This window comes from Benincasa hispida, chromosome 9 (assembly GCF_027475165.1).
Source record: "Benincasa hispida cultivar pf3 chromosome 9, pf3_genome.v1.1, whole genome shotgun sequence".
In the NCBI taxonomy this organism is placed as follows: Eukaryota; Viridiplantae; Streptophyta; class Magnoliopsida; order Cucurbitales; family Cucurbitaceae; genus Benincasa; species Benincasa hispida.
The window spans coordinates 83,600,824-83,623,167 of NC_143486.1; the positions used below are offsets into that span (position 1 = coordinate 83,600,824).

General features: G+C 33.4%; 1 protein-coding gene, 1 long non-coding RNA gene and 1 other non-coding gene across 7 annotated transcripts; 2 read left to right on the forward strand and 1 right to left on the reverse strand.

Annotated features, from left to right (window-relative positions):
* Positions 1 to 1,376: 1,376 nt before the first annotated feature.
* On the forward strand, positions 1,377 to 5,945 carry LOC150034128 (uncharacterized). Its single transcript, XR_016531856.1, has 2 exons — positions 1,377 to 1,555; positions 5,667 to 5,945. It is a non-coding gene; the product is annotated as an uncharacterized LOC150034128 (long non-coding RNA).
* A 3,995-nt stretch (positions 5,946 to 9,940) lies between these two features.
* On the forward strand, positions 9,941 to 10,013 carry TRNAK-CUU (transfer RNA lysine (anticodon CUU)). Its single transcript has one exon. It is a non-coding gene; the product is annotated as a tRNA-Lys (tRNA).
* Positions 10,014 to 19,323: 9,310 nt separating this feature from the next.
* On the reverse strand, positions 19,324 to 21,183 carry LOC120085268 (NADH dehydrogenase ubiquinone 1 beta subcomplex subunit). 5 transcript variants are annotated; one of them, XM_039041174.2, is made up of 4 exons: positions 20,705 to 21,183; positions 20,291 to 20,336; positions 19,834 to 19,884; positions 19,324 to 19,610 (listed from the first exon to the last, which is right to left on the reverse strand). In XM_039041174.2, the coding sequence occupies exons 1-3, from the start codon at positions 20,809 to 20,811 to the stop codon at positions 19,834 to 19,836; spliced, it is 204 nt and encodes a 67-aa protein (XP_038897102.1). In that variant the 5' UTR covers positions 20,812 to 21,183; the 3' UTR covers positions 19,324 to 19,610. The 5 variants fall into 5 exon arrangements, with proteins under 5 accessions (XP_038897102.1, XP_038897104.1, XP_038897103.1 ...); XM_039041176.1 differs by having other exon boundaries at positions 19,324 to 19,599; positions 20,705 to 20,909; XM_039041175.2 differs by having other exon boundaries at positions 19,324 to 19,619; positions 20,705 to 20,909.
* Positions 21,184 to 22,344: the final 1,161 nt, after the last annotated feature.

Consider the following 22,344-nt stretch of genomic DNA (forward strand, 5'->3'; position numbering starts at 1 on the left):
TTTAATCTTTGACTCACCTCCTAGGCCATAGTTGCTAAACTAAACTTGTGGTTAATGTCATAGGATTGATTTGAGTTTTATCCAAGGGCTATTAAGGAGTTTTTTGTGCAGACTTTTGAGACCAAGTTGAGATAAGTGGTACTATTACCGGTGCCTTCAAGCCAGACAGCGTAGACTAGACCTATAAAGTTACTTAATGGACTCTTGAGCATGATTTTTGTCATTATGTTTTACTTGTTACATGACAGTTATAAGTATTATGAGCATGTTCGAATTTCTAATCAATACTAATATTATGTATGTGATGCATGAATAGATCAGTAGAGCGGTTTACTGTCTCGCCTTGATACATGTTTTATTTCAGAGGACCTACGGGTCTAGTTTCATGTTTGACAGTGTGCCTACAGGCTGCTAAACATACGTGAGTCGAAAAGTTCACGTTCATGTTATTTTTCCATGTTTGACGGTGTGCCTATGAGCCTCTAGTTATGCGTGCCGACAGGTTTACGTTCATATTACTTTTTTTTCATGTTTCATGTTTGACGGCGTGCCTACAGGCCGCTAAACATGCGTGAGCCGATAGGTTTACGTTCATGTTATTTCCATGTTTGACGGTATGCCTACGGGCTGCTAGACATGCGTGAGTCGACGGGTTCACGTTCATGTTATTTTCATGTTTGACGGTGTGCCTACGGGCAGCTAGACATGCGTTTCAAGGCAAAATAGTACATCTTTTGGTTTTCCTTTCATCATAAAAAATCGATGTAGTTGTATGAGCCACGGGCTATTTTTATTTGCTCGTGGATGCATAGCCTGATCCCGATAATGGAATCACTTATTGAGTATTTTATATTCAACCTTTATCTTTATTTTTTTTTCAAGTAAGGGCAAGGATACTCGGACGACTGACAAGAAGAATCTGCGACAGTGCCAAAAGAACCAGAATTTGTTTCCGCATTTGACCCTTTATATTTTCTCATATTTTGTTTTTATTACATCTATGATTTTATTATAATTTTTTTATATATATATAATTTATTTCATGTTAAAAGGGTACCCGGTCGAACGATTTAAGATCTTGAGATAATGGCAGAACATTTTCTTATATACTTAAAGCAGCTCAAACTCATGATTATTCCATTTTATTTTTACTTTATTTTCCTCAATGCGAATATTTATGCATGCATGCAGTAACGATCCCTTTTTTAGTAGTCCTAGGAGGTGGGGTTGTTACACAATGGATGTCAAAACTAATTAGAGAAATAACAAATATTGTTTGGGTTTTTGAGATTTGGCAGGAATAGCAAAAAATTCAATTTTCATTTTAACTTTTTCTGTATTTTCGTTTTACCCTAAAAAAAATTTCCTCGTCACGCATTCTCTTCACACACAGACCTCATTCTCATTTGTCTTTTTCACTCTCAAGTTTCAACCTCCAAGCCATCAGACTAATCCACTCGTCGCTCTTCCATCGTTCCTCCTCACGCACTCCCTACCACCGCTCGTCCACCGATTGCCAACCACAACGCTCACTAATGGCCAGTTGCCATTGCTGGTATGATTGTTCTATGAATTTCTCTCTCTCTCTCCTTCTCTCTCTAAACTCTTTTTCAGTTTCTATTTCTGTTTCAGTCAATGCTTCTGACCACCATTATCGTCATTCATCTGTCATCGATATACTCCTTCCTATTTCCTTAGTTTCCCTCTTCTTTCAGTTTCTTTTTACAATTTCCATTTTTGTTACAGCTTTAGCCCTAACAAGTTCTTCATGTTCTTCTTCTTTAATTTAATTTAGATTTTAAGAAATTAAAGTTAGGTTGACTAAATCATATAAGCTCTTTTTCTACTTTTTTTTTTTTCAATTGGAGTTAGGATCAACAAAGAGGTTTCGTTGAACTAATTGATAGAATCGATAAGCATCTTTAGTAGATTTTGAATGCAGAGATCTTATTCCCAAGTTTAAGAAGTTATTCTTTCAAAAAGCTGGTGATGAGAAAATACAATAGGCCATCAAAATTCAACATTTTGCAAGATTATGAACAATTTCTTCCAAATTTAATATTAAACTTGTAGAGATGAAATTATAAGAAATTTTCAAATTCTATAGATTTATTCCCGTTCTTTATTTAGGACGATTGGCTACTGAAAATTGACGTAACATTAGTTGTGAGCTAATAGAAATTGAAGTTGAAATTGTACTCAGCTCAATAGTTCGTGGTTTTTATCTGATTACTACGTGATTCTATTTGTGCTTGATTTTATTTGATTACCATAGGAGAAATTAGAAGAAATAGAGCCCTAGATAAAGGACTCTGGGGATTAACCTATTTTTATTCATATTTGGCTTTATATTTTCATTAATTGCTAATGATCTTCCATTTTAAGTAAATGACTTGTTTGTCGAATGAGATTAACCATAATCTTCATTTTTATCAATTTGTTGTACAATGTTTGTCCACTGCAAAGAGCTATCACAAGCAAGCACTGATGATATTTATCAAACTTCTTTTATGGGATACCACTGCTCTCATTTAACTTTTCTACAAGCACTTTAAGATAAAAAAAAGTTTCCTTCGATTTTTTTCCTTCCCCTCGTCGAGTTAACTATTACTGAAATATGTGAAAAATAATATGGTTTGAGATAAAATTAGTTGAACGAACTCATATTCACTAACTTAGGATCTGAACGAGGGCCCATGTGCTAACCTAAGCATGCTTGTGAAAGAACCGTGAGGTCCACTGCGAAAGTGGGGATCGTTCCCAATTCTCAATTTTACAGAATTATGGAAATACAGAATCCTAAGTATGCATTTTAATAAATTACAACATGCTTTTGAAATGAATTATGGTTAGAAATTACATACCTTTGAAGAAACCAATTTCTTCTCGAAATTCCTATCCAAAAAGTCACGAACCTCCAATGAATTTCGATCTCTAAAAACGTAGTAAACCAAAAAGGCACCACTAAGCGGAGCCTTCTATATTCTCTTTTGGGTAGAGAATTCAATGTGGGCTCTGTTTCTTTAGGAGAGAGAGAGAAATTTGAGAGAGATATGTTTCTTCTCTGTGAATGTTTTTTTTAGAGAAAATAAAAACTCCGAGAGCAAAACTTCTTCTGCGTATAAGATAAAGAACCACCAGAAAAATAAATCACCCATGGTTAAATTGAGAGAGAATTAAGGAGAGGGAAGTTATTTTCCTCCCTTTAGTTTCAAAATTAAATTAATTAATTTAAATAATTATATATATATAGATATATATATATATAACTATATGTTATATCAAATATAACATAAAGCCTATAGTTTTAATTTCTCTCATTGATACATGGTATTTAATATAAATCAAACTAATATTAAATCTAATTATATGAATTTCATCCATATAATTAGTATTTCAATCATATTCAATATTTAATTTCTCTCAAAATAAATTTTATATTATAATGTATCAAATACATTATATTAATTATATCATATATAATTAATTCTCTCAATTAATCTGAACAATTCAAATTAATCTAAAATTAATTCTCAATAATCCCAATTGAGCTACAGATGGGACTTATGGACTTGTAGATTGAGCCTCCAATGGTATTTGAATAATTAATTAAACTCATTTAATTAAATTATTCAACATCCATTAACTGTCGGTCACTTCACTAAAGACCTGTTGGGGTTGATGCCCTAAATCTCATAGTGTCCTATAGTTTGTGAATATTATTAAACAAACTCAATGTTTATTTAATAAAATATATGATATTTTATTCAAACTCATTGTCTATTTAATAAAATGTATGATATTTTGTATTAATCACAAACCAATAAACTAAACCCAAGGTTATCTTATAACTTAAACATGTATGTAGAGACATACGGGTGGATCATGTTTAAGTGATAACCTAAATAGTTTGTAGTAGATGGATAAGGCTAGGTACCTTATCCAGGTACCTTATCCTAGTGACACTACAAGTATGACCCGCTTTGTAGGTGTTACAATTATTGTAAAGTACTACAAATAATCTTATCATGATCATTCATGCATAAATATGTGAGCGGGGATATTCTATACAAAAGAGTTTGTATAAGACTGGACCACGACTACGCCGTTCATAATAGAGACTTACATTTCACAAGGATGACCATAGGTAACATGACTTGAATCTTGAGTGAGTTGTGACCTTCTGTCTATGAGGGCGATCATTTGATTTGTATGGGTGTGAGTGGCCAGATCACCAATTCAACAAGCCTACCATTTTGAGGATTCGTCTGATTGGATAGTTCGAAACAAAATTACACAAGAAGGAATTTACTCCTTCCCCGAGGTCAGGGTAAGTAGATAAATTTCTCCCTTAAGGGCTGATTTCGGGTCTTGAACAATGTGGTGTCATACCTTCTCCTAACCCGAAAAGGTTTAGTCATAATTAGACTATGATCTATTATTCATTAGGGGATCGGTGGTACTTAAGGAGTTAGATGTAACTATAGGGGCAAAAGGGTAATTTTGGCCTAACTGTACTTACAAGCAATTTGTGAACTACCGGTCTTTAGTGGAATGCCTGATAGTTAACGGATGGTGAATAATTTAATTAAAGAGTTTGATTAATTATTCATGTACCGTTTGAGCCTCAAGCTACAAGTCCGTGAGATCCCCTTAGTAACTCAATAGGATTAAATGATAATCAATTTTTGGATTAATTTAAATTATTCAAATTAATAGAGGTGTTTAATTATATATGATATAATTAAGTTATTTTACTTATATGTGATATAATTATCATAATGTATTTGATACATTATAGCTTTATTGAGAGGAAATAAATATTTGAATGAGATTCAAATATTATTAATATGAATTGGATTCATAATTGTTAAATTTAATATAAATATGATTTATATTAAATGTCATATAAGAGAGAAAAGGAACTATAGGTTATATTGTATGTGATACAATATTAAAACTATAGGTTATATGTTATATTTGATATAACATATAATTTAATATATATATATATATATATAATAATTGTTTTTTTTTAAATGAGGAAGGGAGTTAACTCCCTTCCCCCTCTTTTCTCTCCACCCTGTAAGTGGGTGGTTGATATATTTGGCATGTTGAAAAGATAGTTTCTTTTTCTTCATTAAAAGAATGGAAAACGACAGAAGGTTTCTATGGTTTTTTGAGTTGTTGGTAAACAATCTCTACTCTTCCTCCTCTCTACTCAAATCTAAATTCTCTCATTTCAAAATAGTCAGAACCCACCACTCCTAGGTTCTCTACCTGAGAATACTGAGGAAACCTTTGTGGGTTCTGGATCAACGTTTTCCTTGAAAAAATTCTTCAAGGCGTTTGAGTACTGTTCGAGGGATTCTTGAAGAAAAGTCTTCAAAGGTAAAATTTCTAAAACCTCATTTTTAAAGCATGCTGTAAACGGGTGTATTCATAGTGTCATCAAGATAAGGTACCCAGCCTTATCTATCTACTACAAACCATTTAGGTTATCACTTAAACACGATCTATCTGTATATTTCTACATACATGTTTAAGCTATAGAAGATAACCTTTGATGTTAGTTTATTGGTTTTGTGGGTTAATGCTACTAAAGAAATAAAACATCTCATATTTTATTAAATAAATATAATTATTTGTACAATTACAAACTACAGGACTCACAAGATTTAGGACATCAACCTCAACAGTTTGCTGGTTAAGTTATATGTAATCTTTCAAGAAGTGGTACAAATCTCTAACTCAAAATATGATATCTATCATATTGATATCTGATTTTTGTCTGATTGTCATGTGATTACCATCTGTTTGATATTTTATTACTATCTGATTGTCATGTGATTTTTATTAGATATTAAGTACTTTGTGATTTTTATTTGATTGTCTTGGGATTGCTATGGTTGGTAAAATTTGTAGCTTTATACATTTTAATTTCATGGTTGGTATTATGATTTTCCCCTCATAAACTACTTAGTATCAATATGATAGGTGTTAAGTAATACTTAATAATTAATTGCTAATAATACATCCAATATGTTATACAAAATGTGAAAATTAAATTGGGAATTAGAAGTGCGAGTGAGTAGAAGTGAAAAAACCTTCTATTTTTTCGAAGGTTTAGGAATTTGAAATGAAAATTAAATTGGGAATTAGAAGCACGAGTGAAAATTAAAAGAAATTGAGTGGGTATTTTCGAATAAATCAAATAGATGGGAGAAGTGAAAAAATCGACGTTAAAGCAGTGAGAAGAAGCGAAAAAACCAACATTGAAGAATCGAAGAAACTGGCATTGAAGAATTGAAGAAGTGAGGAGAATAAATAAAAACCTAAGTTACATGTAAATGGATCCATTAGCGAATTTGGGTTAGACTTAAAGATTTTACTATTTTTACAAAATCAATAAACATGATCCACGAGCCTAATTTTAAAAAACCATTTTGACATCTTTGCAACTGCCCCTTATAACAATTTAACTAAAAAAAAATTATTCCTAGAAAATTTGAATATCAAACCTTCCCGTTTTCAAATGGATGTTAAATAGGACTAAGTTCAAGAATATAGTTAATTTTTAAAATAATGACAAAAATGAAGTATATGTGTAAGAATTCTTAAAAATAGGTGGGAAGGGAAATTATTGACAAAAATAAGATAGTTTTGGTGGGGAAGAGAAATCGTGTACCAGGTACACGATTAAACTTTAATCCAGTTAGCACCACATTCAGTGGACTAGTCAACCACGTACTCGTGGACTGGGTCCACGATTACTTTTTTTTTAATTAATTATATATTTAATTGTAAATTATATATTCTTTTTTCTTTTTTAATCAATTTAACGGTTTATTTTCTAATTTTTAAGTAACAAAATCCTTCATTACTAAACTTAATTATATATTTAATATGCAATGAAAACTTAATTATTCTGCACTCATATTAAAAAAAAAATTGTGACTTCACTAGGTAGACTTTACTAAGTAGTACATCTCTCTACAAATAAATTTTTAAAAAAAAAATCTCAGGATACTAAAGAAGATTTACAATTTGTAAATTTAAAGACACCCTCTAGCCCTTACCCCACATGGGGGTTGTCTTCGTGTGCCTCTAATCGCCCTATTATCGTTGTCGACAAATACATCTTCGATCAGTGTCAGCAACATTGAGTCGTCTTATTTGTTGAATAATAGTTTCTATGTTGACCAATGTTTGGTCACACATTGAACCCAATTTGTGTTGTACTGAACATTATTGTACTTCTTCGATAAAATTATTGTGTACGATGAAAAAATTAATATTAAATAATATTCATATCATATATTTGAGAAATGTCTGATTTTAAATCTCTTACCATGCAGTAATAGTAAGCGTCGTCAGGTGTGATAAATCACCTCGTGATTGAATCATATCAGGAAAAGTAGTCGTCTGATATAGCTGGTCTATTTGTTATTTCTCCATGTACACATCATGTGTGCATGGCAGTAGGATATATATTCCCGTGAATTTGACGTCAGTCTTGGTCGTGTTTACCTCTCAAATCAATCTCATGTAGTGTTGGGAGTGTATAGCACAACGAAGGTATCGTTTGTTGCAGACCGAATTGTCTCAATACACAATCTGGATGAATTTGCGCCTTTGGTATTGATTTCCTGCCTTAAACACCAAATCTTTTAGTTGCTTTGATTTATATTTCGTATTGAAATTATTAGCAACATGGCGAAGACAATATCGATGGTACGCTCTAGGTTCACTCCAACCAGTTTCCTCATTATTAATTGCAAAAGAATGCCCTTATGTCTATCAGAAATCAAGCAAATACCATTTCGTTGGATAACATATTCACGCAATGCCCACAAAAACCATGACCAACTAGACGAATTTTACCTTCAATAATAGCAAAAGCAAGGGAAAATATATGACCGTTTGCATTAATAGATAAAGCGGTCAATTATTTCCCTTTATACTTTCCATAGAGATGAATTTCATCGATCTGGATTAATGGTCTACAATATTTGAACCATTCTCTTACAGAATCAAAGAACCAGAAAACTCGACAAAAAATAATCGTATCTGGCACATCAGACGGAAGAAAATACCAGTCCAATCGTGTTGACTGATTGTAATGAACAAGAGCACTCAACCAATACGGAAGCTCTAAATATAATTTCTCCTAATCACCAAATACAGCAATCAATGTTTTTCTCTTGGCTTGTCACACCCATCTATAATTAACATTATAGGCATATTGTTTTTTATTGCTTCTTAGAGTAAGGCTACCGGTACCCAGGATCAACTTTAACCAAATTTTGAATTTCGATACTTATAAAATTTGAATTAAGCTATGAATGATCCTGTGTCAATTTAGAATACAAACATGAGTGTTTCTCTTCAAGTTTGGTGATTTCGAAAATCCCATGAGTTTTACACCGACATGCCCGTAACCTCCAATCACAATCATCCTTCCTGTTTGCATCTCACATACCAATATCTTGATTTGATTCCACCACAATAATCATAGTGTTCTGTCACGCAGGATTTTTTTATAGCAAGTTGTAAATCTTCTTTAGTATTAAATAAGATTCCTTTCTGTATTAAACTAGAATTGTCTACACATACACTCCTTTCCCTAAAATTGACTCTCGTTCACATGTTGAATTAGTAATTTCCCGATCTATTTGAGTGAAAATATCTGACAGCACCCACTTAAGATCTTGTTCCTCACTTCTAGCATTTCCAAATAATTCATCAAGTTCAACGTCAATATCACTATCTCCATCATTTCTAGGTTCAAAAATAACTAAATCTTCAGAACACATCGACATATTTATTCAAATTTTTTCAATTGACAAAAAATATGTTAATACGACAAAAAGAAATTGTTTATTCTTTTTAAAAAAATCCAAATATTTTCTTAAATTAACCCAACAAATAGCCCAACAAAATCACCCAAAAAATAATCAACATAATCAGCCCAACAAATCTATAAAGTATACATTACAACAGTCCAATTACAAAAAAAATAATCAACCTAACTCTAATACATTTAAATCAACCCAAATCTATAAAGTATACATAAATCAGTCCAAATCATAGAAACAAATCAGCCCAAATCATACAAACAAATCAGCCCAAATCATACATAAATCTATCTATAAAGTATATATAAATCATATGAACAAATCTATACATAAATAAGCCAAATCAGCCCAAATATACAAATTTGTAAACAATTATATAAAATCATATAAATAAATCTATAAATTAACACAAATAAACAAATCTATAAAAGCCCAAATATACAAATTCATATATTAGAAAAGAAATAAAGAAAAAGTTTTATCTAAGGTGGATGGCGAAAAAGGGTAGATCGGCTCACAGCGGCGGCAGCAGCAACAAGATCGAAGACAGCGGACGGCGACAAGATGGTGACCGACGGCAGTGAAGAGGAAGAAAATGAAGAAAACGTTTTGGATGGGAAGAAGTAGAGGAAGGGCACGGTTTAAGGGACCACTAAGTCGTGTACCCGGTACATGACTTAGGGTAATCGTGGACCTGTCCACGATTACCTGGTCAACGTTGCATGACTGTCCATGTGGCAGTCTGCCCGTTCCAGGTCACAGGTAGTCGTGTACCCGATACACGATTTAATTGTAATCGTGTGATTACAACACCTATTTTTTACATTATTTTCTACTAAACCCTATTTTTGTTAATAATTATTAAAATAATATTATTAAAAAAATATATGTGTTAAATATTCATCATGATTTACGAAAAAAATTGATGTAAACAATACGGGCTTTAGACTGAAAATTAATTGCCAATTAAATTGTTGTTTTGAGTCCAAAAACTTGCACTACCCATGTCTCTCGGAAAATCGTGGAGGGGGGTGTGGAAACGAATAAAAAGAGAATAATAAAGTTGGACATGATACTCAACAGCCCGTCTAGCTCAGTTGGTAGAGCGCAAGGCTCTTAACCTTGTGGTCGTGGGTTCGAGCCCCACGGTGGGCGTTTTTTTTCCTTTTTCACAAAAGAAAAAACTTCTCTAATCCAAAGGAGGGGTATTTGTCGAGATTGAAATTTCCCTCGTGTCCCTCACGTTTTTAAATTTTCAAATTTATCCAATTTTAATTTCTAGACTTTTAAAAAGTTTTGATATCTGCCCATTTTTATCTTGAGAGTGTAATAGCATGTTAATAGAAACATGACATTCAGGTTTTAATAGTGTAATACCCTAATTTTAGGAAAAATTAAGTTAATTATAAAAAATTATTGAGTTTAAATTTTCCTTTTCATTTGAAAAATTGAGATTAAATTGAAATAATTGAAAAACTTTTATTAATTAAATTGAATTTAATTGTTCAGATATTCGAACTAATCATCTTGAAAATATTGATTTTTGCTTCCCTTTGAGTTTGGATTTTAGAGTCAACTTAAAAAAAATTAAAGAGATAATTAATTTCATTTGATTTTGAATTAATTTAAATATTTGGAAGGGTTTAATTTGTATCAAATTGATGAACCTTATGTCATTTAATTTTGGCTTTTGAAGCCTAAATTAAAATAATTTGAAAAGTTAATTGATTTATTAATTTAATAGAATCTTTGGAGATTTTGGAGATATTGTGATAAAATATTTTATTTATCTTTTCAAAATAAAAAATAATAATAATAAAAGAATTGAGATTTTTCGAAGTTAAATGAGAGTGAAAAGAGGCCAAAAATGGGGAGAAAACAATTCGTTTTTTCAACGACAGATTCCACAAAATTGTCGATTGTCGGAGTTTAAGATCGTGCTCAAATTTGGTCTTCGAGACATATAGAGTTTCATTTTGAACGGTTGGATCGTGTTTGAAGCTCTAGTTTGTTCGTAATCGATGCTGAATAGAATCTGTAAAACTAGAAATTCCCCTTCTCTCTCACTCTCACAAACCCTACTCATGCAAGACCCTCACTACCAGCCGCTAGCCTAAACATTTTATGCCGTCCGACAACAACACCCGCTGCCTATCTATAGTTGCAACCGTCACTGATGCCATTATCACCGAAATTGATATTTTGGGTAAGTTTTAGAATTCTTTGAGGTTCTTAACCACCCATTAGCTTTTGGCCCAAATTGGTTGATATCCTTTACATTTCGATTTTAGATTGAACTTTGGGAGCGTTTCTGGTCACTGTCCAATAAGGGAAACGAGTTTTTGAACATTTACTATTCAAAGTTTGGAGATCAGTGGCGTGCTTTCTAGCAAGATTTACGATCGTTCGTCCTTTCGTTGGTTTTAGTTCAAGTAAATTGTTGGAGTTGGTTGTCGAGATAACTGTCCTTGACTTAATTTAAGGTGAGTGGTACTATTACCGGTGCCTTCGTGCCAAGTGGCCTAGATTAGATTTACAAAGTTAATTAATGAACTTTAGGAGTATGATTTTGTCTTTGTGATATACTTGTTACATGACAATTATGAGTATTATGAGCATGTTTGAACTTCCATGTTATGCTATGATCTGTGTGGCGGAAACAATACTGAAATTATGTATGTGATACATGATAGGACCAATAGGGCAGTTTACCGTCTCACCTTGACGCGTGTTTTATTTCAGAGGACTGATAGGTCTAGTTTCATGCTTGACGGTGTGCCTTCGGGCCGCTAGACATGCGTGAATCGACAGGTTCACGTTCATGTTACTTTTCCATGTTCGACGGTGTGCTTTCGGGCAGCTAGACATGCATGAGTCGACAGGTTCACGTTTATGTTGCTTTTCCATATTTGACGATGTGCCTTCAGGCCGCTAGATATGCGCAAACCGACAAGTACACGTTTGTGTTTCTTTTCCATGTTTGATGGTGTACCTTCGGACCGCTAGACATGCGTGAACCGACAGATACACATTTATGTTTCTTTTTCCATGATTGACTGTGTACCTTCAGGCCACTAGACATGCGTGAACCGACAGGTACACGTTTATGTTTCTTTTCCCATGATTGATGGTGTACCTTCAGACCACTAGACATGCGTGAATCGACAGGTACACGTTTATATTTCTTTTCCCATGATTGACGGTGTGCCTTCAAGCAACTAGACATGCGTGAAGCAACAGGTACACGATTATCTTTCTTTTCCCATGATTGACAGTGTGTCCTCATGCAACTAAACATGCGTGAACCGATAGGTACACGATAATGTTTCTTTTCCCATGATTGGTGATGTGCCACTAGGCCACTAGACATGCAAGTTAAGGCGAGTCAAGTTATCCCCTTAGTTAGCCATTCAGGAATAGCTTCACCGTGAAAGTTCCACTAACCACAAGCATTCACCGCATGTGAATGCACAGCCTGATCCCAGTAATGGGATTACTTACTTGGTATTATTATACTCAGACTCTATTCCTTTATGTTTTTTAGAAAATGACAGGAACAGGTTGGCGAGTGACAGACAGGACCCGTGACAGAGTCATATGGGGACAAGAAAAACTGCTTCTGCGCAGTCTATGTTATTGTCATTTGAATGTTTTGAAACTAGAATTTAATGTGAGACAAAAAAATTTAACGTCTTGAATGTTTTCTTTATGAATATTATTTTTAGGGGACCCTATTTATTTATTTTTTTTTCGTGTTTATTTTGGAAAAACTATCCTTATTGTTTTCATGAATTTTTTTTAACAAAATATCTGGGTTTTAAATGTGTATTTAGTTGTAGCGGCCTTTGTCAGAGTACTCAAAAGGTTGGGTTGTTACAGTTGGTATCAGAGCCTAAGTTTTAGATCCTGTAGACTGACTTACGATGTAAGTCTTCATTTTGTGTCCTTTATGGCTATTCACGGATCCTTCGTCCTCTCAAGTATGTTCTTTCATTAAATGTTTTATGCAAAATGTGTTTAAAAGTCTTCATGTCTATGCTTTATGTATTGGTTGATTGTTATTATTAGTTTAACGACCTGAAAGAAGTTTATATGAGATGACTATTTTGTTTTGGTGTTGTGGAAAGAAAGAAGGATCATAATAAGGTCATTTGATGTTAGTTTAATTCATGGAAGGACTATTAGAAATGGACATATATTTCTGTTCAGGGATATTGAAACCTGATAAAACTATGAAGTGTTATGCACTTATGACAAGAAAGAAAGAAATTGATGTATTTGGTTAAGTTATAGAATAAGGTATGTGAATTGAAAATTCACTAGGGAATAATATTAAGTTTTGCATTACGAAAATAAAACTAGTGGTACTACAAGGAACTTTATCACAAGGCACATGTTCTTAGTTACGAGATTAAAGTTTCTTTATAAGATAAGAAAGAGGTGAAGAAGAGACTATAAATTCTATTAAGGATTACTAGATATTAAAGTCAAAATATTCTAAGGAAAATTTTGAAAGGATTAATAGGTCATGATCACTTTCATGGTATCGAAGTTAGTGGACCAAGTAAGGTATGGTGTTTTGGTTCTTCATGTAACGTGCCTAAAAAGAAGAAGAATTACTAGTTAGAGCATGAAGCGATGGTATGAGGAATTCTTTACAAGACCTAGGTAAGATGAATTGGTCAAGGAATGTCAAGATGGTTGAAATTATAGTTACCTTTAGATAGAAGAAAACGAATTGTTGGGTTGAAAAATTCTTAAGGTGCTTGGGTTTGAACTATGTGTTTGTTGCAATGAAAAAGTTCAAGTTTAATTAACCATACCAAGAGGAAGGATAAACGTTTTGAAGTTTAAAAGCAATGTTATTTAGTGAGGATACCCTACTATAGTTCCAAGTTTGGAATGGAATTTCAGATTTATGGAAAAGGTTATAAAGGGTCATATATCTTGGTTTAGGGATTATGTTCACTTTAGAAGTGAAAAGTGACCTTCAAGTTGTTGGGTTAAGCAATGATAAATATGAAGAAAAATAAAAGTATTTAAGGAAAGGTTTTTTTTTTTAATTTGGAGAGGTAAATGGAAATTAATGTGTTCAAGACTCCCAAATAGTTAAGTATGGTTTGGATTTTAAAACATGATATGGGTGGATACAAGGTGTTGGTTTTAGTGTAAAAGAGGCATTGGTTTTAGTATAAAGGAGGAATCTCTTATTACCGTCTGGAACTTTGGACTGCAGTAGACATTATTTGAGAAAAAAAAAATATAGCTTGCTTAGGTCGTTGGATTGTAGACTGTGGAAAGGGATTCGAACAGTCACATGTTTTGATATAGATATATTTCACTAGGAAAGTGGAAAAGAGCATCTTGGATTTATTGGTCTTGGAAAAGATAAGGGTAAGAGAAAATAAAAGTATTTGAGAAATATTTTTTTTTATTTTGAGAAGGTAAGAGAATTAATGTTTTGAGATTAAGAACATAGGTGTTTAAGATAGGTATATGTGTTTGCGAACCTTTGAAATTGGTATGAATAATCCCGTTACTACATGGAACTTTAGATCTTCGTATTTGTTGGTTGAGTGGATATCCTGCCTAAGCTATTGGTCCTGAAACTCAGTTTTAGCATGAGAATTTGATTTAGCTAGACAATCACGCATTGGAAGAGTGCTTGACAAGCTTCTTCAGATTATAGTGGAGTTGGAGAAAATATTGTAAGTGGAGATATTAGCAGCAATAGTTGTTCGAGAACTATTGACATGAAATAATAAGGCTTTATTAGTTAAAAGGTACGTCATTGCTAGTGTTATCAAGGTTTAGGTGATCCTGATTTTGGGCACAAAATTAGAACGAGAAACAAATGATGCCATTAATTTAACTTTAAAGGTGAAAATATTTTAGCTCCAAGTAAAATACAAGTGATACGAGAGTTGAAGTAGCCAAGTCATAGATACACGAACAAAAAGGCAATTTTCATATGCCTAATATTTGTCTTAGGCAGAAGTTTTGTATGTTAAGGAGGTATATGAAAAATCGGTCTCATGTGTTGGACTATGAGTGCTTGAATTTGAATGAGAAAATGAGTTACGATGAGCAATCTAGGGAAAATTCTTGCTAGAGTGGAGAAGACTTTCTGAAACTTGGAGACAGTGCTAGTTAGAAGTCCTTTGGCAGAATTATCAGTCTGAGAAGCGATTTGGAAACATGAGGATGAGATAAGAACTAAGTATCACGAGCCTTTAAGGACTTGAACTTTCTAGGACGAAAGTCTCTTAAGGAGGGAAGAAGGTAACGTCCTGAATTTTAGGAAAATTTAAAGTTAGTTATCTAAAATTATTGAGTTTAAATTTCTCTTGCATTTGGAAAATTTGGATTAAATTGAAATAACTGAAAAAAATTTATTGGTTAAATTGAATTTAATTGATTAGATATTCAAACTAATTATTTTGAAAATATTGAATTTTGCTTCCCGTTGATTTTGGATTTTAGGGCCAACTTAAAATAAATTAAGGAGATAATTAATTTCATGTAGTTTTGAATTGATTTAAATATTTGGAAGGGTTTAATTTGTATCAAATTAATTGATCTTATGCCATTTAATTTTGGTTTTCGAAGCCTAAATTAAGATAATTTGAAATTTTAATTGATTTATTAATTTAATAGAATCTTTGGAGATTTTGGAGATATTGTGATAAAATATTTTATTTATCTTTTCAAAATTTGAAAAAAATAAAAGAATTGAGATTTTTCAAAATTAAATGAGAGTGAAAAGAGGCAGAAAATTGGGGAGAAAGCAATTCGATTTTTCAGCGACAGATTCCACAAAATTGTCGATTGCCGGAGTTTGAACAGTTGGATTGTGCTCAAATTTGGTCAGTCTGTTCGAGACATATAGAGTTTCATTTTGAACAGTTGGGTCGTTGTTTGAAGCTCTAGTTTGTTTGTAATCACTGCTGAATAAAATCTGTAAAACTAGAAATTCTCCTTCTCTCTCACTCTCGCAAACCCTTCTCATGCAAGACCATCACTACCAGCCGCTAGCCTAAATAACATACACCATCTGACAGCAACACTCGCTGCCTATCTATGGTTGCCACCGTCGCTAATGCCATTGTCACCAAAATTGATATTTTGGATTGAAGTTTGGGAGCGTTTCTGGTCACTGTCCAACAAGGGAAACGAGTTTTTGAACATTTACTATTCAAAGTTTGGAGATTAGTGGCGTGCTTTCTAGCAGGAGTTGGTTGTCGAGATAATTGTCCTTGACTTAATTTGAGGTAAGTGGTACTATTATCGGTGTCTTCATGCCAGGTGGCCTATATTAGATTTATAAAGTTAATTAATAGACTTTAGAAGCATGATTTTGTCTTTGTGATATACTTGTTGCATGACAGTTATGAGTATTATAGGCATGTTTGAACTTCCATGCTATGCTATGATCTGAGCTGTAGGGTTACTCAGGAAATTATGTATGTGATGCATGATTAGACCAATAAGGCAGATTATCGTCTCGCCTTGGTGCATGTTTTATTTAAAAGGACCGACGGGTCTAGTTTCATGTTTGACGGTGTACCTTCGGGCCACTAGACATGCGTGAATTGACAGGTTCATGTTTATGTTACTTTTCCATGTTTGACGATGTGCCTTCGAGCCGCTAGACATGCGTGAATCGACAAGTTAACGTTCATGTTACTTTTCCATGTCTGACGGTGTAACTTTTGGCCGCTAGACATGCGTGAATCGACAGGTTCATATTCGTGTTACCTTTCCATGTTTGACAGTGTGCCTTCGAGATGCTAGACATACGTGTATTGACAGGTTCATGTTTCTATTACTTTTCCATGTTTGACAATGTGCCTTCGAGCCGCTAGACATGCGTGAATCAACATGTTCACGTTCATGTTACTTTTCCATGTTTAACGGTGTGCCTTCAGGCCGTTAGACATTCGTGAATCGACAGGTTTACGTTCATGTTACTTTTCCATGTTTGACGGTGTGCCTTCGGGCCGCTAGACATTCGTGAATCGACAAGTTTACATTCATATTTCTTTTCCATGTTTGACGGTGTGCCTTCGGGCCACTATACATGCGTGAATCGACAGGTTCACGTTCATGTTACTTTTCCATGTTTGACGGTGTACCTTCGGGCTGATAGACATGCGTGAACCGACAAGTACACATTTATGTTTCTTTTCATGCTAGACATGCGTGAAACAACAGGTACACATTTATGTTTCTTTTCCCATGATTGACGGTGTGCCTTCAGGCCACTAGACATGCGTGAACCGATAGGTACACTTTTATGTTTCTTTTCCCATGATTGACGGTGTGCCTTCAGGCCACTAGACATGCGTGAACCGACAAGTACACGATTATGTTTCTTTTCCCATGATTGACGTTGTGCCCTCAGGCCACTAGACATGCGTGAACCGATAGTACACGATAATGTTTCTCTTCCCATGATTGGCGATGTGCCACTAGGCCACTAGACATGCAAGTTAAGGCGAGTCAAGTTATCCCTTGTGAATGCACAGCCTGATCCCGGTAATGGGATCATTTACTGGGTATTGTTATACTCATCCTCTATTCCTTTATGTTTTTTAAGGAATGATAGGAACAGGTTGGCGAGTGACAGACAAGACCTGTGACAGAGCCATATGGAGACAAGAAAAATCGCTTCCACACAGTCTATGTTTTTGTCATTTGAAAGTTTTGAAACTAAAATTTAATGTGAGATAGCAAGTTTTAACGTTTTGAATGTTTTCTTTATGAATATTATTTTTAGGGGACCTCGAATAAAAGTTTTATTTATTTATTTATTATTTTTTTTTCAAGTTTATTTTGGAAAAACTATCCTTATTGTTTTGATGATTTTTTTTTTAACAAAATATCTAGGTTTTAAATGTGTATTTAGTCGTAATGACCTTTGTCAGAGTACTCGAGGGATTGGTAGATTGATCGATAGATACTTAATAGAAATATAATATAATAATGATCAAAATTGTCACTTTTAAAAATTTAAAGAATAAAATGAACATTTTAAAAGTTTAAAGAACCAAATCAAACTCAAATGTTTTAAGGACCAATATAGTTTTTAATACAGATGTATACATATGTTTACCGTATGGTTGGAGCTACAAGGTTTACATCTTAAAACCCAATCAAAATCTGAATGACACAAATCTCTATAAAAAAACACTCTTTAACTCTTAAAATCAGGTGGCTCCCATTCCCTTAGGAGAAGCCTACGCCTGCGATTTGGGATTGGCTGTCTTTAAAACGTATTACACAATTGTGTATTTTGCATTTTGGTTGAATTACTTACATTAATGTTTCAATAGATTGTTTGATAAACGGACTGTATTTCTCCATTTAAGAGGGGATGTTTCTCCTCCATCAACAAGATGAATATTTCTTCGTCTACAATAAGATCTTTTTTTTCTGATCTCCATGGCAGATAAAGATTCTCTCAGCAGTGATTCTCATCTGAATCCTTTCCATCTCCATCATTCTTAAATCAACCTTTAATAGGTGCAAACAACTATAATTCTTGGGGCAGGACAAAAATGGTGATGAACAAGGAGGATTCTTCGATAGATCTATCATGAAGCCAAAACCTCAAGATAAAAATCTATCAGCCACCTGGAAGTGTAACAACGATACAATAACTTCCTGGATTCTTAATCTATCTGCAATTAGCAAGCAGTAATTTTGACACAAGCATTTCAAAGTTCAATCCTCGTCCTTGTAAGTTAACAGTTATAAGGTTTCTCTAAATCTATAGGAGAAACAGATGCATTCAAAATTTAAGACTATGACTAGCAAGAACGTACGCTTGAAATCAAGCAGTCAAATCCAATGCGTACAATCACTCATGCTCTGTTTGCCGAACCAAATCTATCTCAGTTTTCAACAGAAAGATTTGAATAACAAGGGTGAACATTTGATCGATCCAAGCTAAGAGACAATTTATCCATAATGTAGTCTCATTTGTACAGTGAACTTTAGAAAATCATAATGTAGTCTCATTTGTACAGTCTCATTTTTAAAGGCACTGATTTCATTAAAATTGGTATCTACATACTCGACAAAAATACAAGATACCTGTGAAATGACAATATTGCTTTACTGCAGAGAGCCGTAGAGGCAACTCAACTGAGGCTTTCGAATTTAGCATTCAGAAAGCTGAGAAGCTGAAATGCTCTTTAAAAAACCTACCAATTCTCTGATTGCAGCAAGTAAAAAGCCTCTTCAATTAATTTTCCTTTTTGCAGTCGAAAGGAAATATGCAAATACAGTGCCTGTAACTATCTCACGGTAAATAAAATCCCTCTGCTGTGACACTAACTTCAAGGGCATTCACGAATGCTCATCACCATTGGTTACATGAATTTCAGCTTGAGCAAATCAAATTAACTAAATGGAATAACCTTAATTTAAAAGAAAGGTGTACGCCATGCAAGAGAAACAATGAAATAAAAAAACAGACTATATTTTCAGAAAATAGGCATTGTTCTTTGCTTCAACTCAACAATAGCAGTGATTGAACACAAATTAAATATTCAAAACATATCAGAAGAATTCATGATTACAAAGTGAAAATGACAAAGTGATGTTTATTTCCACTTGCATATCACAATATCCTTATTTGAACAGAACTTGGAAAATATGGTACTTGTAACATTCAAATAGGGAACCTGCAACTGAAGCCTTGCCATTTCCCCTTCACCCACCATTGACAGCAAATCTACAAAGGACCTGGAAAACCTATCAATAGAAATGAATACCAGACATACAAAGTAACCAAAAAGAAGTGCCCATAGCTGGTACCATCATATGACCTGATATCAACTGGTTAATAGTTCAGTGTTGCAATTACAGGAGAAAGCTAGGACACATTTTGTTTTGACTTTTTTTATCTATAAAAGTAGATAATTAATTGGGGAAATTTGAAAAGAGAGGTAAATACTAACAAAAGTACCTAGTGTTCATGCCCATGGTCACCATGGCCTTCCCATGGATGTCTCCAGCCCTGATCATGGCAAATATTACAAAAATAAGACATTCAGGTATAGAAAATAAATGCTATGTAAACGAAAATTGGCTTAACTTATTAAGTGCATGTTTGGGAGTGATTTTAAAATGGTTAAAAGGTCACTTTTGTCATATTTAAACACTCTTAAACATGTCTATAATCACTCGAAATCAATTCAATGATTAATTTTACACTTCTAATTGCATTTTTTGTACCATTAGAATTAATTTTGAATAATTAAAGTTTTTTTTTTTTTTTTTTAGTGATTTTGAATGTGACAAAAGTGAAAACCATTTTAGAATCACCCCAGACATATATCCTAAGGACCTCAACCAAAAACTTAGATGCTTGAATATAAAATATGTGAAATGTAATTTATGATTAAGAAACCAGTGATTTTTACCAGTACGACCGGTCCATCTTGTTTCGCCCTGTATAGCACCCAAAACCTGAAAGATCGTCATCGATAATTTGGTCAAAACCCAGATTGTGAACCACTGGGAATGCCAACTTCTCAATCCTACAGATTCTGAAAATTTTCTAATTTCCACTCAACATCAAGATGCATACGAGCGAGGTATTCAGATATAGCATCTAGCATCAAGATAAAATTAAAACTTGTAATTCCACTCGATCACGATGCATTTATTTGGAAGAACGTAATGAGGACAGATCGGAAAAGACGCGGTACATAGAAAGACAGAGAAAAAAAGTAAAAAAAGCAACTATCGTGCATGTTGGCTAAAACAGGAGAATCAAATTTGGGTTCCTTCGATAAAATTAGTCGACCGGAAACTAAGGAAGCTAGGGTTTATACCACATAACGGCGCACAATCCCTTGCCGGTGACGGTGTGCCAGCGCTTCGGCTGGTGTAGGGTCATGCCCTTGTAAGTAGTTCCAGCTCCGTGTCCACCGCCTCCCATAATTGGCCTCTGCACTTTCAATTGATCAGCAAAATCTGATTGCAGAAATGATCGAATGAAGAAGATGAAAGCTGGGATTAAAATCACACACGAGACTCGTCTTGTGTTTAACTATGGGGGAAGTTAATAAAGTGGGCTCCGAATCTGGGCCACTTCAGTAAATGGGCCTTTCCTTTGGCCCATTAAGCCCCCAAACCTATGTTAACAACAAACAACATAGTACATGGTAAAATGATTTACAGAAGACAGTATACGATTGAGAATTTACACGTTACATAACTTTTAATTAATTATTAAACTTTAGAGAAAATTCGAAGACTATTAAATTCTTTACATGAAAAATATATATGAAATCAAGTTGGCAAGCTTTCTAATGGTTAGTATTGTATTTTTTTTATATATATATAAATTGTAACCATGGTAACCGTCGTTGTAGTTGAGTATAGTTACTTGTCTCATAATATTTCTTAATTTATCATACTAATTGTTTTTAAATATTGATTGTAGCAACAAAGCAGTTGTCTTTGAATAGGAATAATCTCGATGGTATAGTAATCTCTATTAATAATGCTTCAATCTATTAAAGTTTTTCCTTTCTTCTTTTGGTAGTTTAACTGTTCCATTGGATTGCTTCAATGTGATAGGGGGTATGCAAAATATTGGTTATTTTCCATTATAACTACCATATTTCATTCATGTATTAGATTATTTGTTTTTTTTTGTTATTTATTTGAGCGAGTTTTAGAGTATATCAGTTGTCATACTATAATAGTCGTTTCTTTTTAAAAAAAAAAAAAATCCTAAAAAAATCTTTAAAGTGTTGTTTCTCTTAATATATCTAACGTGTTTGATAAAAAAATTGTATCGACAATAATGATAATTGCCTCTAGAAAATCAGTCTTTCTCAACTATGATGTGTTGTTTATCTGAAATGCAAAGGACCTTAATGTAATATCTACATCAATATGGTGATTGTTTAGACATATACATGTTATCATGTTATAAGACTATTAATTTTATTGATTTAATGGTTTTCTAACTTCAAAAAACATAAAACAAGCATAATTTAACATTCACTCAAAATCACCCGCCTGTCGTGCATGTGATGAAAGGAGTATACTTCCACCACCAACACAATTTGGACTCACATTTAGCATACCTTGGTATTTATACCCTTTAGACATTGCTGAATTTTTCAATGTGGGACAAAGCTCTCTCACTCCCTTAACTTTTGCTATGGGCCCAAGCCCAAAAGTCAATTCCAACATTCCCCATAAATGACTATTATGGCAAAGTGAACAAGTAAAACAAAAAAAAAAAATAAAAATAAATAAAAAAAAGAATTGATAAACTGTTGTGAGCAAAGAAAGAAGATCAAACTTAAATATCGATATCTAACTATTTGAATTAATGCATAGTGAAGCAGAGCAATAACCTTGTTAAAGAAAGTGAGCTACCTCTTGAACTTTCAATAACACTGGTTGAGACCCCTACGACACATTTAACTCCTAGTCACTTTCTTGATTCTTTGAT